The sequence below is a fragment of the Rana temporaria genome, chromosome 12 (assembly GCF_905171775.1).
Source record: "Rana temporaria chromosome 12, aRanTem1.1, whole genome shotgun sequence".
Lineage (NCBI taxonomy): Eukaryota > Metazoa > Chordata > Amphibia > Anura > Ranidae > Rana > Rana temporaria.
The window spans coordinates 37,985,721-38,003,633 of record NC_053500.1 but is presented as its reverse complement, the minus strand read 5'-3'; the positions used below and the strand labels follow the sequence as shown (position 1 = coordinate 38,003,633).

The window sequence follows — 17,913 nt, the reverse complement described above, 5'->3', positions numbered from 1 at the left end:
TCTTGGCTGAGGAGTTTTTTTTCATCTGCACGCATACTCATCTGCCATCTCAATATCCATCAGTTCCTTAGGAGGGATTGTTTCACAGTGACTCTGTGTCCAACTTGTATGGACTGTCTCAACAGAAAACGTTATTCCGTGTGTAAGGTTGGCATTAGTAATCTCCAGTCCACCCGAAGGGAGCAAAATGCAAGAATTCTCTATACTGGCAATTACCTAGGTTGACATACTCAGTGGAGTGTCCATTATCTCTATTCAATTATTTTTGCACTAGGACGGTGTCAAGAGAACTATCCCTGCATGATCCTTGAGAGGCATGTATGTTTGTGGTGGCCACTGGCCACCTGTAAAGCCAATTGTCTAATTTTAGATAAATGTGGTCGAGGTGGGTGTATCTACATATTTATTAATTGTTAGCATCATGTGGAAATTTCTAAAAGGTTTTTAGTTTCATAATACCGGTAGTTCCTTTTTGAAGAATTATTTTGGAAAATTCTTCCCCCCTCTGTTTCTATATGCTGACCATAATTCAGAGGAACACATCCCTGTGATTGATAACTTTCTAATCCCCGGGGTGGCGGTACGATATGACCACGATAGGGGCTTTTTATATTCAATACCCCCTATCTGAGTCTTACTAAATTGGATGTAGCCACAGTGTCTTTTTACACGTTTGTTCTGTTAGAAGGGTCATGATAGTAGATCACAGAAAAGAACATGGTTGGATTTTGCTGGTAATTTTAAATGTGGTGTTGACAACTGTCCTTGTTGCCCTTATATTAGCAGAGGTGAAAGATTTAAATCCACTGCTAATAACCGAGAATTTAAAATTAGATCTAATTGCAAAACAAGGAATGTGATCAACTTCATTACCTGCAAGATATACGCCATTCAATATGTCAGTAGGACAATTCGGAGACTGCGGACTGAGACTGAGACCTCTTTGATCACATGTAAATATTGAAAGGAAACATGGTACAAATGTCGCAAGACATTTTAGTTATGTGCATGGAGGTGACCCCACTGCCCTACAGATACAGGAACAGAAAGGGTGAGAGCTCTTAGATGGGGGGGGGGGGGGTGACACATTTAGACTTCTTTTGGATATTTCGAATTCAAAAGAGAATCCCAGCAGGTCTTAACCCCTTTACGCCTAAGGCTAAAACAAATCTTAGGGCCAGATTCACAAAGAGTTACACCGGCGTATCAGTAGATACGCCGATGTACAGTAACTCCGAATCTAAGCCCGTCGTATGTTTAAATGTATTCTCAAACTGAGATACACTTAAACATGCCTAAGATATGACGGCCTGCACGTCGTATCTTAGGGTGCAATATTTACGCTGGCCGCTAGGTGGCGCTTCCATTGCGGTTGGCGTAGAATATGGGCAAATTATAAAATAAGTGAATGTGTAGTAGGTAGGGGGCGCTAGTGGTAAATTTAATTAAAGGTATGAGCAATTACAAAATACATGTGATATAAATTATAAATATACAACAACTAATTAATCAGAGCTAAATAACAAAGATCCATTTATGGACATTATTATTATCACTTAAGAATTCTTTTCTTATTTCAAGGTTTTGGGAGCACACCACTCTTTTAAGTAGAGGTTCCCTTGTGAATCTAATTCCTTCACTATTGATTCAACTGGATCTTTGTTATTTAGCTCTGATTAATTAGTTGTTGTATATTTATAATTTATATCACATGTATTTTGTAATTGCTCATACCTTTAATTAAATTTACCACTAGCGCCCCCTACCTACTACACATTCACTAAATTTAATGAGGTATTGTCCTCTTATATTTTTAGGGGAGCAGCTTTCCAATATATATTTTTATATATTTATTTATATAATTTTTTATTTTATTTAATAATTATATGTTCCACACACATTTTATTGGCGCGAAAATCTACTCTCAAACAAATTATAAAATAAGTAAGCGCAAATAACTTGTGAAATACACAGTGAAACAAATATATAAAGAAATATAGTCCCAATAATAGAAAAATAATCTTTCATAAAAATGTCTTTGATATGTGAAGTGAAAAAAAGTCCAAAGCATGCAGCATGAACGTGTTCAATCTTCAAGGTGTTTGATTGACAAACGGCTGTGACAGATGGATAGAGTAAAGAATCACCACCAATGCAAAACACTTTTTATTTTCTATTGTAAAATATCAAGAATATTCTGAGCCAATCAGAGTGCTCCTTCCGCATTTGCCGAATATTCGCAATTATTTTGTATTGTAAAATATCACGAATATTCTGAGCCAATCAGAGTGCTCCTTCCGCATTTGCCGAATATTCGCAATTATTTTGTATTGTAAAATATCAAGAATATTCTGAGCCAATCAGAGTGCTCCTTCCGCATTTGCAGAATATTCGCAATTATTTTGTATTGTAAAATATCAAGAATATTCTGAGCCAATCAGAGTGCTCCTTCCGCATTTGCCGAATATTCGCAATTATTTTGAATTGTAAAATATCACGAATATTCTGAGCCAATCAGAGTGCTCCTACCGCAGTTATCGAAATTTCGCAATTATTTTCGCATTCGCAATAGCGAAAAATCGCAATCATTTCATTTCGATAAAATATCACGAATATTCGAATTTAGCGAATATATCTCGAATATTCGACTATATATTCGAGATATATCGTGAAATCGAATATGGCGTATTCTGCTCAACACTATTGATAACGCTATTATTCCAGGATTTCATATGCAATAACATTTATCGCTCCCGGAAAACTCATAAAATATTTTCACTGTACCCCATAAATAAAGTGCATACATTACCTATATAAAATAGATGCACACCAATCTCATTAAACCAACACTGTTAAAACAAAACACCCAATATAACACCCACGTGAGAAATGCTGGCAATGTAACAAACATAATAAACGAATAAAGCAAAGATTAGATGAATTTCATCACTGAATTCTATTCTTGGCCAACGCCTTTTCATTTTGTTCTTTTGCAGGTTTTGTCCATGATTATTTCAACACGGTCCTCTTCTGTGGCAATTTTATTTGTGCATTTGTGCATCTAACAAAGCAGGAACTCAAGGTCCCTTTAAGTGTGCAGCAAAATTGCAGTATCCTGCATAATCACTCCTGTGGCTACTGATCTCAGCACCACCTATTCAGGTACTGCCGACCTGCCTGGCTGCAGCTGCCCCTTTCACTAGCCCTCCAGACTACTTCTCCGCAGTCCTCTCCAGGCTGACACTCTCTCCACAGTCTTCCCAGACTGAACACTCACCAGCCCTCCCGACTGACTTCCCAGGAGAACTCCTGGACGTGCCGACCTGCTCCTGCTGTCTTCTCCTTGCTCCTGTGTCTCCAGAAAAGATTCCTCAATGTGTTGTAGAGGGTCCCTCCAGCACCCAAGTCCCAGGCCCAATATAAATTTTATGGACTCATAATATATATTCACAATTTATTTAGCCTTTTAATGCATGGATGATTTATTTGTAGCGCTACCCCCGAAGGAGCCGCTGGCTTGTTTTTGGGATCGGCATATTAAGTTACCTTGATATGGCCCAGGGGTGCAGTGGCAAAGACAAACAGTGAGCGAAGGTCCAGACAGTGAATAAAGGGTTTTTCCAATGCTTTATTTTCCAGGCCAACATAGCCAACATCAACATAAATTGGGAAGGATAAAGTTGATGAATTAGAGAGAGAGGAAGAACCTTGCTGTATCAGGCCTGGATATTAAATGGAACAGTCAGTACTGCTCTGTATAGTACCAATTTGTAACTCGTCGCCACTCCAACTGAGTGGGTAAAGTGCCGCCCCTTGTCAAGTCGTAGCCCGGCCGTTGACTGGCTGCAGTGGATGGATTAGAAGCAGCACAGCCATTGGCTGGTGCTGCTGTCAATCACATCCAATGACGCGGCGCGCGGGGGGGTGGGCCGTATCACGGGAGCGCGCCCGCAACAGCTACACACCATGCGAGCATGTCTGTGTGTAGTTGTTGCAGGGAGGAGCCGCGACAGCCGCTGAGGGACCCCAGAAGACCAGGATCGGGGCCACTGTGTGCAAAACGAACTGCACAGTGGAGGTAAGTACTGTATAACATGTTGGTTATTTAAAAAAAAAAAAAAAAAAAACATTTACAACTCATTTAATGTTAATCTGGCACTTAAAGGGGCAACTGCCTTAATACTATAAACACTTTCTATCAGGTTGAATTGGTGCCCTCTCATGTTTTTTTCTATGTAGTACAAGGGCCTGCCTGATTGCATACAAATTGAAAGTGCTTAGATTTGACCTCATATTATATGCTTTTGTTAAATCTAAAGGAAAATTGTGTAAAGAAAATTGTATAAAGTATGGCCAGCCTAGTTTACATCAGAATATACCGTATTTATCGGGGTATTGCGCGCTCCGGCGTATAGCGCGCACCCCTAATGTAAATCCTGTAAAAAAAAAAAATATTTTACTACTTAGTTTTGGTGTCTTGCCCGGCGTCTATCGGCGGCCTTGTCCGGTCCGGCGTCCGTCTGCGGCCTCAGTGGTGTCCTCCCGGCTTCTCCCGCGCTGTCTCTGTGTCGAATCCCCGCTTCCCGCGCTCAGTTTGAACGCCTCCGCTGACATATACCGAGCGAAGTACACTCGGCACGCTCGGCTTCTTATGCATAAACGTCACAGAGTGTGACCGCGAGGGGAGCCGAGCCTGGCCGAATGTACCCGAGTGTACTGCGCTCAGTATATGTCGGCGCAGGCATTCAAACTGAGCGCGGGAAGCGGGTATCGGCGTATATCGCGCACCCACAATTTTCCCCTTATTTTAAGGGGGAAAAAGTGCGCTTTATACGCTGATAAATGCGGTAGTTTTTGGAAATAAGAAATCAGTTGGATTATAATATTTCTATTTTAATGTAACAATATGCCCAGAATAACGGAAGTAATCTAATGTTTTTTAGTTTATGAAACTGCAATGACTGCTACAAGGAAAAAAATGTTTGCTCTGGCTGTCGTAGTGTTTACCGTCTTCCTGTTAAGCTTAACAATGCATCACTACACAAAGGTATGTACTATTCACTCAGATTGACAACGCTTCTCTAAACTCAGGAGCAGTATAGTATAGTTGCCACACCATTACAGGAAGCTGCATTAGGTGGATTTCACTGGCAGGCTTAATAAGTATTTGTGGGACTAAAATACTACAAGCAACGCAAATAGAATATTGGCATGCATTAAAAAGAGGATTAACTCCAGAGATAAAATGATAATTCTCCCACTCTACAAGACTTTGGTCCGCCAGCACCTGGAGTATGCCATCCAGTTCTGGGCACCAGTCCTCAGGAAGGATGTGCTGGAACTGGAGCGAGTCCAGAGAAGGGTAACAAAACTAATAATACAAAAAAAATATTGCGCTTATTTTACAAAAATGTGTAAAGCTGCGATCAAAAAGTGTTATACTACACAAAGACAAATGTAAAGGGAAGGAGATCGCGCTAAAATTATACAGTGACAATAAATGGTGAAAAAGTTCAAATCAATATAGATAGTCCCGCCACACAGGCAAATTCATAAAACAATCTCCCAGGTGCACCAACGAATCCACAAGAAGAGTGCTTGAAAGGAAAGATCCTCCACCAAGGTTACAAAGGGCCTCTTACTGGATGGAATTGATCTCCATATTATAAGAGATCTCACACAGCATGATAAGAGGTACTGGGATGATATCACATAGGCAGCCACAATACTGGAATCCTTATCAGAATATGTCCTCATTTAGCCAGGAGCTCCCATTAGAACATCCACAGGTATGCAAAAAACAGAAAGGCTCACAGTGTAAAATCCTTTTTTTTAATAGTAGGAAGTAAATGAAATCGCACTTACATGAAATGTGTTAAAAACGAGCACATAAAAGCCGGCCAGCTTTGGAAACACAGCCCGTATCCGGGTAGAAGGTACGTCAGCACGCCGTTGGGAGGCGGCGTGCTGACGTCACCGCGTACCTTCTACCCGGATACGGGCTGTGTTTCCAAAGCTGGCCGGCTTTTATGTGCTCGTTTTTAACACATTTCATGTAAGTGCGATTTCATTTACTTCCTACTATTAAAAAAAGGATTTTACACTATGTGAGCCTTTCTGTTTTTTGCATACCTGTGGATGTTCTAATGGGAGCTCCTGGCTAAATGAGGACATATTCTGATAAGGATTCCAGTATTGTGGCTGCCTATGTGATATCATCCCAGTACCTCTTATCATGCTGTGTGAGATCTCTTATAATATGGAGATCAATTCCATCCGGTAAGAGGCCCTTTGTAACCTTGGTGGAGGATCTTTCCTTTCAAGCACTCTTCTTGTGGATTCGTTGGTGCACCTGGGAGATTGTTTTATGAATTTGCCTGTGTGGCGGGACTATCTATATTGATTTGAACTTTTTCACCATTTATTGTCACTGTATAATTTTAGCGCGATCTCCTTCCCTTTACAACAAAACTAATAAAAGGGACTGGAGAATCTCAGCTACTGGGAAAGACTGTGAGCACTGCACTTAGGCCCCTTTCACACTGAGGAGTTTTTCAGGCGGTACAGCGCTAAAAATAGCGCCTAAATACCGCCTGAAAAACTCCTGCCCAGCCTTCTCAATGTAAGGGCTTTCACACCGAGGCGATGCGCTGGCAGGAGAGAAAAAAATCTCCTGCAAGCAGCATCTTTGGAGCGGTGAGAGGAGCGGCTCCTTCCCATTTAAAACAATGGAAAACTGCGGTAATACTGCCCGCAATGCGCCTCTGCAGAGGCACATTGCGGGCGGTATTAACCCTTTATTGTCCGCTAGCGGTGGTTAAAACTGCTAGTGGCCAAATCCCGCAGCAATTCCAACAGTATAACACGGCTATTTTTAACGGCGCCTCCCGCCCCAGTGTGAAAGGGGCCTTATTCTCTCTGGAGAAGAGACGCTTGAGAGGGGATATGATTTCAATGTATAAATACCGTACTGGTGACCCCACAATAGGGATAAAACTGTACCGCGCAAGGGAATTTAAAAATACTTGCGGCCATTCACTAAAATTAAAAGATAAGCAGATTAACCTTAAACTGCGTAGAGGGTTCTTTACTGTTAGAGCGGTAAGGATGTGGAATTCTCTTCCACAAGCAGTGGTGTCAACAGGGAGCATCGATAAAATAAAAAAAAACAATAAGATAGGCACCTTAACGACCACAACATACAGGGATATACAATGTAATATAAACATAAAGCACATACACTGGTTGGACTTGATGGACTTTTTTCAACCTCACCAACTATGTAAACGCAATATAGTATAGTTTCCACACCATTACAGGAAGCTACATTAGGTGGACTTCACCGGCAGGCTTAATAATTATTTGTGGGACTAAAATACTACAGCACATTTTTTTAATGGGAGGCTACAGTTCTACTTTAAATAAACCTGTGCTCAAAGAAAAATGGGGACTGTCATTACTTAGTTCCTTCTTAAAGGAGTCCTATGGTCACAGCATACCCTTTAATTTTGTACCATCAACATTGGAATTTAAATTACAATACATTACATTGTAACAAACAATAGTTATATTTTGAACAATCCAGTATTGTTATGTGATTATACATGGGTTGTCTTCTGGTTATCTCTTTCCACAACTTGCTGGATTCATATATAGTTACATAGGGCCAGATTCACGTACAAGTGCGGCGGCGTAACGTATTGTAGATACGTTACACCGCCGCAAGTTTTCATCGCAAGTGCCTGATTCACAAAGCACTTGCAATGAAAACCTACGCCGGCGGCCTCCGGCGTAAGCCTGCGTAATTCAAAGGGGCGTGTGCCATTTAAATTAGGCACGCTCCCGCACCAGACCTACTGCGCATGCTCCGTTTCGAAAATCCCGCCGTGCTTTGCGCGAAGTGACGTCATTTTTTCGAACGGCGACGTGCGTAGCATACTTCCGTATTCCCGGACGTCTTACGCAAGAAGGAACATTTTTCAAATTTCGACGCGGGAACGACGGCCATACTTTATACAGCAATACGTGTGCTGTGTAAAGTTAGGGCACCAAAAACGACGACTAACTTTGCGACAGGAAACTAGACTAGCAGCAATGTAGCGAGGGCGAAAAACCGTTGAGGATCACCGTAACTCCTAATTTGCATACCCGACGCTGGTTTACGACGCAAACTCCCCCCAGCGGCGGCCGCGGTATTGCATCCTAAGATCCGACAGTGTAAAACAATTACACCTGTCGGATCTAAGGGATATCTATGCGTAACTGATTCTATGAATCAGTCGCATAGATACTCTGAGAGATACGACAGCGTATCTGAGATACTCCGTCGTATCTCTTTTGTGAATCTGGGCCAATGTTGGTAAGGTTAAATAAAGACATCAGTACATCCATTTCAACCTGTGTGTGTTGATGTCACAACCATTTTTCCATATCCCTGTGTATGGTGTTCAAATGGTGTTAAAATGTCCATCTAAAAGTGTTTTGAAATTATTCACACTCTCCACTGACACCACAAACTGTGGAAGGGAGTTCCACATCCATACCACTCTGACAGTATACAACCTCTTACACAGTTAATGGTTAAACTACTTCTTGTCCAACTGAGTGGCCACATGTCCTCTTAAGCCATCTGAGACTAAAAAGTTTCCTCTCTATGCTGGAAACATCATTGAGAAATTTGTATATTGCGATCATGTTTCCTCCTAAAGCGGTAGTAAACCGCATTTTTTTTACCCTGTAAGACAATGGCATAATATGCTAGTATGCATTGCATACTAGCACATTATGAAATACTTACCTTAGAACGAATCCCTCCAGTGGCACGCTGTCACCGCTGAAGGCACTTCCATCTTTACCCTATATTCCTTCAAGGTTTGCGCCCTCTGGCCGTCTGATTGGCTGCACTGCTATGACGTCATGAACAGCGGCACTGAGCTCTGAAGGGATGGCACGGATATGCCCTCCCTTCGGAGCTCATACACCGGTGACGTCACTGGCTGCCTGCAGAGTGATTGATTCCTAAAACAGGTTTAGGAGATATTCATTGTACCTACAGGTATGCCTTATTATAGGCTTGTGGAAACACCAGAGCTGGTACTGGTACTCTTATAGGCATTACCAGTGGGGAAGCTAGACATTATTTCACCCAGGGCAAAGAATCAGTTCGGTGCCCCCCCCCCTTATTGGACAAGATTAGGCAGAAGTGAGAAACTCCCAGGCCATAGCTGTTGAGTCAGCTGTCTGTCCCCTCCCCCATGCTCCTCTGTCGTCCCCCCTGCTCCTCTGGTCCTCCCCCTGCTTCTTTGTTCCCCCCAGGTGAGCACTGCGGGGAGGGAGAGGAGGTGAGCGCTGCAGGAAGGGAGAGACAGAGGAGCGGAGGGGGGCGGCGGTCCGCTGTCACTAAAGCCGGCCCACTGAGCCATCGGCCCACCGGGAAACTCCCTGTATTCCCAATGGCCAGTACATCCCTGGATGTGGCAGAACTAGAGTTTTGCAAAGTGGTAGAATTTTAGTTTTATCTCTTGAGTATATACCATTTTTAATGCACACTAATAGTCTGCTGGCCTTGCTTGCTGCAGCTTGCCATTGCGTGCTATTGCTGAGCCTGTGATCTACTAGGACCCCTAGATTTTTTCCATACTGAATTGCCCCAGAGATATTTCCCAAGCAAGTAACTTGCATTCATAGTTTTAGCCCTAAAGTGCATTTAAACTTCATTTAAAGTAACCCAACCTATTATTTTATTGAGGTCTTCTTATAAAGTTTTTATATTCTGCTGTGAAGTCATGACCCTGCTTAGTCATGTTTGTCAGCAAACATTGAGATTTAACTATTTATACTTTATACTATTTATACCAACCTCTATAACATTTATGAACTTCTATCTCATTTATGATTCCCAGCAAGCTTTTCAGCTTCTCATTTTTAGGAAAGGTTTGCTAGGGTTTACAAGGTCAAAACAGACCTTGCAGCAATGCTCCCGCCCCCTCTGGCACTATTTCCCTCAATGCCCCTTTTCTGATTGATTGATTGATTTTAATATTTCTTTACAGCGCCACATACACCCTGAAGGGTGTGTCTAAGCGCTGGAAGGAGGTCCGCTGGTCTATTCTGGACCAAAAAGCAATCCAAGAAAAGAAAAGAAAAAAAGACTTCATAGACGAACTGATAGCTCGTGTACATAAAAGAAAAGAGAAACCATGTAAAATATCAACAATAAAAAAACAAACGGTAGCAAGGGGGTTTGGAGTGAGGGGGACATAGAACAAGGGGAGGAGGGGCCAGGTCAGTTTAATTAGGCGTGGTCATAATCAACTTGCCCCAAAGAGGAAAGTTTTCAGAGCCTTTCTGAAGGTAATAAGTACAGTAGACTTCCTCAAAGGCAACGGGATATGGTTCCAAAGCGAGGCGGCTCTGGCTCTGAAGGATCGGCCACCAAACGAAATCAACCTTACTGGAGGGATGGCAGCAAAGTCCTGATCGGCCGATCTCAGTGCCCTGGGAGGATGGTAGTGTATGGCCAAGTTATTAATGAACAAGGGGCCATATTGTTTGAAGGCCCTGAACATAACACACAAAGCCTTGAATTCGATCCTCCTTGCACATGGGAGCCAATGAAGTAGTCTGAGAACGGGTGATATATGGTCCCATCTTGAGGTCCCCGTAATCAACCTAGCTGCCTGGTTCTGCACCAGCTGCAGCTTGGAGAGCCATTTAATAGGGAGTCCAAGGTATACCACATTGCAAAAGTCAAGGCGTGAGATGACTAAGGCCTGTACTAGTGTATTTCTATGTGTTTGGGAGAGCAGATGTTTTACCCGTCGCAGCATCCGAAGATAGTAAAGGGCATTCTTGGTACAATTCCTCACCTGTGTTCAGGCCCATCTCTATCTGTTACATGTCCCAATTTTTATAGCATAATGTAAAAACAAAATTTACACTTTCCGGCCCCTACAAAATGCAAAGTTGAGTGTCCTTTAGCTCAGGGCAGAAGACACAGCCTGATGAAGGAAAGGGGGGTGCCCCTTTTTTCTCCTTTATTCCCTATTTCACTTCCTTTTTTTTCTTTTGTCCTATCCTCCCTTTCAATAATGGGTAAGAAGGCACCACTAGGGCCAACATATCAGCTAGCTGACATGCCCTCTTCCTTCCCTGATAGGAAAAAAACAACACAAAATGTGTATGAGAAGTAACAGTCCCAAAAACCGGAACTGTGACCTAAAGCTACAGTGGCAAGGAGATACAATATCGACACAAGTTTATTGAGCACTGGCTGCTACATTTAGATATTTCATGTTAACATGTTGTATGTCTGACTGAATGCAAAGAGTACTTTCTGACGCTATGTATGCCTACAATTTTTGTACTGTAATTTTCATAAAATAATGAATGTATTAAAAAATTAAACTTACGTTTTTTAGATGATCTATTCTGGAACCTAAATAAACACTAGGTAGTTTGCTTTGTTTTTAAGCAGGCTGAGCAGCTGCGTTTGCCATAATTAACCATGCCTATACTGTTCATTATCAATTGTAACTATTTGACAAAGGGTTAAAGTTTTAGGGGCTGGGCTTCTTGCATTGTTTGTTACTAAGGACAGACTTGGGACAGGCTCGCTGTAACAATGGGCTGGATTCAAGAAGCAATTGCGCCTGTGTAACCATAGGTTACACAGCGCAATTGCTTACTTGCCCCGGCGTAACGAATGCTCCTGATTCAGGAACCTCGTTACGCCGACTGCAGCCTAAGGCTCTTATGCCCGCATATCTAAGGCTGCATTCTTGCGATGGCCGCTAGGTGGCGTTCCCGTTGTGCTCAGCGTATAGTATGCAAATTGCATACTAACGCCGATTCACAGCGTTGCGCGAGCCCTGCGTACGCAATTTACGTCGTTTCCGTACGGCGGTTTTTGCGTAAGGCTGCCCCTGCTATTAGCAGGGGCAGCCCATGTTACGTATACCCGTCGTTCCCGAGTCGCGAAATTTGAAATTTACGTAGTTTGCGTAAGTGAATCGTGAATGGCGCTGGACGCCATTCACGTTCACTTTGAAGCAAATGACGTCCTTGCGACGTCATTTGCCGCAATGCACGTCGGGAAAGTTTCCCGACGGAGCATGCGCTCTACGATCGGCGCGGGAACACGCCTAATTTAAATGATTCCCGCCCCCTACGGGATCATTTAAATTGTGCGCGCTTGCGCCGGGCATTTTGCCGGCGCGCCCACGCAGTTTACGGAGCTACTGCTCCGTGAATCAAGGGCAGCGCAGCAAATCTGCGGGGGCGCAGGGCAAAAACGTTGCCCTGTGCCTCCGTAAAAAATGGGCAATTCTACCTCAATCCAGCCCAATGTTCACAAAGCCTTGCAGTCAGCCATGGCACCTTGTCCTGAGAAACATCTAAAAGGCAAGAAATTATTTACATATAGTGAGGTTTTCTCAAATTTTACAACAGAAATGAAAAAATGTGTTAACCCCTTGGTGCCGACTGCCTCCTGGGCCTTTAAAAGATCCAAAAGCCGAGAGACGGGCATTCTGGTTATGTGCCGGTAAATGGGTATTGGCGTCTTTATCCGGGGGGGACATATTCTCTTTTTATCCTCCCCGGAAGGATTTTCCTTTTGTATTCTGGTTATCTGACCACTGTGATTGGCTGTCACAGCGGTCATATGATCGGAAAGCTCCCGATCGCAATATGCATTGGGAGCTTACCGATCCCCACAGGGTACCATGCTGGGAGAGTGCAGGGAGTGCGCTCTCAGCACAGTAAGTTGTTTACAAAGGGCCTAATATATGCTGTCCGTGTCAAGAGTTTAAGTTCCCAATTGTTAAATATCCCCTGCCTACTTCATTGCAGCATATGATGTCCTCAAAACTTGGTGAACTTTAAATTAGTATTTATACCTTTTTTTTTTTTTTTTTATTCCAGAGCTCCGATGTAGTCCCATATTTCAGCAATCCCACTGTACATTATAAGAAAAAAATTGTATCAATTCCCGGCTACTCATTAGAGGATGAAATTCAAGCTTCTCTCATTTTCAAAAACATTGCTGTCTTGATTCCTTCCATCACGTTCACCCACAAGGACCACACAACCAGTGCTAAGAAGAGCAGAGCCACCATACTGAACCCAAGAAAAAAGTATTGTGTTGGAGAGACAATAATTGTCCAAATTGAGATGTTTGACCATTTGGGTAACAGGAAAACATATGGAGGAGACTTCATAAGAGCTAGGATCTTTTCTCCAGATCTTAAAGCTGCGGCTTCTGGGAGAATTGAAGATTTTAACAATGGAACCTATCATGCCCATTTCACTTTATTTTGGGAAGGAAAGGTTTTCTTCTCGTTGGTCCTCTACCATCCAAGTGAGGCTGTCTCAGCATTGTGGAGAGCGAGGAATCGGGACTATGGCCTCATTTACTTCATGGGGACTTTTACAAATGGAACTCATCAAGTGAAGTCTGAATGTGGATTCCAACCGAATACAAAGAAGGAAATATGTGAATATAGAAAGGAAGAATATAATGAGATATTTTACTGCGCTAAACCAGAATCTTTCCATTGTGAGTCATTAACATACCTCCAGGATTTCAACAGTGATCTCTCCTTTCTAAGCACACCTGAGAAATCTCTTTTGGACAGGTCAGTACATATCCGATAGAAACTGCTTAAATTTCCACCAAGAAAAACACATAAAAATTGCACAATACAATATAAATTTTACACAGGGTTACATATATTTTTCACCTTGTCCAGGGATTTTAAAGCTGAACATCAAGCAAACAGCTAAATTCACAGATGTAATACATAATGGAGCTATTTTACCTGCCAAATGATTTGTATTTCTGACTATCCAGTCCTGAGAATTACACAGCTCTACCACACAACACTGTCCTGGCTGGCGAGGAAGGAGACCTGATCTATCTCTATTACAATTTCTCTCTCGTGTACATGTCCCCTCCCAGGCAGTGGCATAGCGTGGGGGGTGCCGTGGCCCCGGCAGGATATTTATGGGGGTGCAATTTCAAGCCAGTGTGTGTCACTACTGGCTGCGTCCTCCAAAAGCCCAAAGCTCCGGCCGCCATCTTTCAATGTCCAGCGCCCTGTGATTGGGCCATGGGGGTCATGTGCGGTGTGGGGCTGGCCTGTCCGTGATCCGGAACTCCCGCCTCTGAAGATGACCTCCATACGCCCAATCACAGTGCACCGGACACTGAACAAACATGCCGGTTGCCTCCTCCTATCCTCCGGACCGATGTCATGATGCAGGACAAGCAGGTGAGGAGGAACACGGACTGGGGAGAGAGGCAGAGAGAGAAACAGAGGCAGAGAGTGAGAGAGACAGAGGCAAAGAGAGAGAGAGGCAAATAGAGAGAGAGGCAGAGGCAAAGAGAGAGAGAGAGACAGAGGCAAAGAGAGAGGGGGGCAGAGGCAAAGAGAGAGACACAGAGGCAAAGAGAGAGAGAGACGAGGCAAAGAGGGAGAGAGACAGAGACAAAGAGGGAGAGAGACAGAGACAAAGAGGGAGAGAGACAGAGACAAAGAGGGAGAGAGACAGAGACAAAGAGGGAGAGAGACAGAGGCAAAGAGAGAGACAGAGGCTAAGAGAGAGACAGAGGCTAAGAGAAAGACAGAGGCAAAAAGAGAGAGAGGCAAAAAGAGAGAGACAGAGGCAAAGAAAGAGAGACAGAGGCAAAGAGAGAGAGAGAGAGAGACAGCGGCAAAGAGAGAGAGAGAGAGAGGCAAAGAGAGAGACAAAGGCCAAGAGAGAGAGTGACAGAGGCAAAGAGAGAGAGGGAGACAGAGGCAAAGAGAAAGAAAGAGACAGAGGCATAGAGAGAGAGGGAGACAGGCAAAGAGAGAGAGAGAGACAGAGGCATAGAGAGAGAGAGGCAAAGAGAGACAGAGGCAAAGAGAAAGACAGAGGCAAAAAGAGAGAGAGGCAAAAAGAGAGAGACAGAGGCAAAGAAAGAGAGACAGAGGCAAAGAGAGAGAGAGAGAGAGACAGCGGCAAAGAGAGAGAGAGAGAGAGGCAAAGAGAGAGACAAAGGCCAAGAGAGAGAGTGACAGAGGCAAAGAGAGAGAGGGAGACAGAGGCAAAGAGAAAGAAAGAGACAGAGGCATAGAGAGAGAGGGAGACAGGCAAAGAGAGAGAGAGAGACAGAGGCATAGAGAGAGAGAGGCAAAGAGAGACAGAGGCAAACAGAGAGGCAGGGAGAGAGAGAGAGACTAGCAGAGAGTAATGCCGCGTACACACCATCACTTTATGTGATGAAAAAAAATGAAGTTTTTAAAAACGTCACTTTAATTGACTGTGTGTGGGGGAAAACGTCGTTTTATGTCTTCTAAAAAACGACCAAAAAAAATTGAAGCATGCTTCAATTTTATGTGTCGTTTTTCAAAAGTGCACTTTTTACTTCACAGAAATTGACCGTGTGTAGCAAAAAAACGTCGTTTTCTAAGACGTTTTTTCACCCGCGCATGCCCAGAAGCTACTTATGAAGCAAGCTTCAATGGTAAAACGTGGTGGAACGTAACCTCGCTTTGCTAGAACATTGTGAGAAAAACGATGGTGTGTAGGCAACTTCGTCTTTGAAAATTGAAGTTTCAAAAACGTAATTTTTTACTTCACAGAAAGTGTCGTTTTTTTTCATCACATAAAGTGATGGTGTGTATGCGGCATTACTGTAGGCAGGACAGTATAGTGGTCAGTGTAGTGTAGTGGACAGTGTAGTATTGTGGTCAGTGTAGTGGAAAAATAGTGTAGTGTAGTGGACAGTATAGTATAGTGGTCAGTATAGTTTTCAGTGTAGTGGACAGTATAGTATAGTGGTCAGTGTAGTGGAAAAATAGTATAGTGGTCAGTGTAGTGTAGTGGACAGTATAGTGGTCAGTGTAGTGGTCAGTATAGTGGTCAGTGTAGTGGACAGTATAGTATAGTGGTTAGTGTAGTGTAGTGTAGTTCTAAGTGTAGTGTAGTGGTCAGTATAGTGGTTATTGTAGTGGAAAAATAGTATAGTGATCAGTGTAGTGGACAGTATAGTTTAGTGGTCAGTGTAGTGGATGGTATAGTATAGTGGTCAGTGTAGTGTAGTGGTCAGTGTAGTGGACAGTATAGTATAGTGGTCGGTATAGTTTTCAGTGTAGTGGACAGTATAGTATAGTGGTCAGTGTAGTGTAGTGTAGTTCTCAGTGTAGTGTAGTGGTCAGTTTAGTGGACAATATAGTATAGTGGTCAGTGTACTGTAGTTCTCAGTGTAGTTCTCAGTGTAGTGTAGTGTAGTGGTCAGTATAGTGGTTAGTGTAGTGGAAAAATAGTATAGTGGTCAGTGTAGTGGACAGTAAAGTATAGTGGTCAGTGTAGTGAAAAATAGTATAGTGGTCAGTGTAGTGTAGTGGACAGTATAGTATAGTGATCAGTGTAGTGTAGTGGTCAGTATAGTGGTCATTGTAGTGGACAGTATAGTGGTCAGTGTAGTGTAGTTCTCAGTGTAGTTCTCAGTGTAGTTCTTAGTGTAGTGGTCAGTGTAGTGGACAATATAGTATAGTGGTCAGTGTAGTGGTCAGTATAGTGGTTAGTGTAGTGGAAAAATAGTGTAGTGGTCAGTGTAGTGGACAATATAGTATAGTGGTCAGTGTAGTGGTCAGTATAGTGGTTAGTGTAGTGGAAAAATAGTATAGTGGTCAGTGTAGTGGTCAGTATAGTGGTTAGTGTAGTGGAAAAATAGTATAGTGGTCAGTGTAGTGAAGTGGACAGTATAGTATAGTGGTCAGTGTAGTGTAGTGGACAGTATAGTATAGTGGTCAGTGTAGTGTAGTGTAGTGGTCAGTATAGTGGTTAGTGTAGTGGAAAAATAGTATAGTGGTCAGTGTAGTGAAGTGGACAGTATAGTATAGTGGTCAGTGTAGTGTAGTGGACGGTATAGTATAGTGGTCAGTGTAGTGTAGTGGACGTTATAGTGGTCAGTGTAGTGTAGTGGACAGTATAGTGGTCAGTGTAGTGGACAGTATAGTATGGTGGTCAGTGTAGTGTAGTGGACAATAAAGTATAGTGGTCAGTATGGGTATCAGATAGGTCAGTGTTGGAATAAGGTTGCTCAGTACTATTGTACTTGAAGGCACTCAGAAGTGCTAAAAGTCGGCAGGTTGGGGGGGCACAAATTACTTGCCTTGCCCCGGGTGCTGACAACCCACGCTATGCCACTGCTCCCAGTTAGTGAAAGTAGTAGCAGCACACTGATGAGTTCATCTCTGTGTTACTCTGCTCTCCCCTCCTATTAGCTTGCTCCTTGCATTGCAGCCGTTTGGCTCCTTGTTCTGCTTCTCTCTCTCCCAGTCTGAGCCCTGCTGTACAGGGTATTGAAAAACACTAATATAAAGTAAAAAAATAGGTTATTATACTGCTCACATAAAAAATGCATTTAATGTTGTATTAATAGGTTCCAGTGCTGAATCAATTTGTGCATTTATATCTGCCTGGAGATCAGTTTTAATATAACTTTTAAAGTGTTTGACCTTTATCTATTCTATGCCGTAAAATTAACAAACCATATGCATACATACAGTGGGGGAAAAGTATTTGATCCCCTGATGATTGTGTATGTTTGCTCACTGACAAAGAAATGATCGGTCTAGAATTTTAATGATAGGTTTGTTTTAACAGTGAGAGACAGAATAACAACAAAAATATCCAGAAAAACGCATTTCAAAAAAGTTATAAATTGATTTACATGTTAATGAGTAAAATAAGTATTTGATTTCCTATCAATCAGCAAAATTCCTGGCTCCCAGGTTTCTTCTATACAGGTAACAAGCTGAGATTAGGAGCACTCTCTTAACCACTTGATCACTGGGCACTTAAGCCCCCTTCCTAACCAGACCAATTTTCAGCTTTCGGTGCTCTCACATTTTGAATGAC

The 17,913-nt window shown here is 42.8% G+C and overlaps 1 protein-coding gene across 1 annotated transcript in view; it reads left to right on the top strand.

Moving 5' to 3' along the window:
* Positions 1–2,707: 2,707 nt before the first annotated feature.
* Positions 2,708–17,913, top strand: part of LOC120918708 (NXPE family member 1-like) — a 28,662-nt gene continuing 13,456 nt past the window's right edge. The window contains exons 1-3 of the mRNA XM_040330413.1: positions 2,708–3,162; positions 4,944–5,047; positions 12,925–13,637. Coding sequence (XP_040186347.1) covers positions 4,958–5,047; positions 12,925–13,637 — 803 coding nt within the window. The 5' untranslated portion in view covers positions 2,708–3,162; positions 4,944–4,957. The remainder of the gene's footprint in view (positions 3,163–4,943; positions 5,048–12,924; positions 13,638–17,913) is intronic.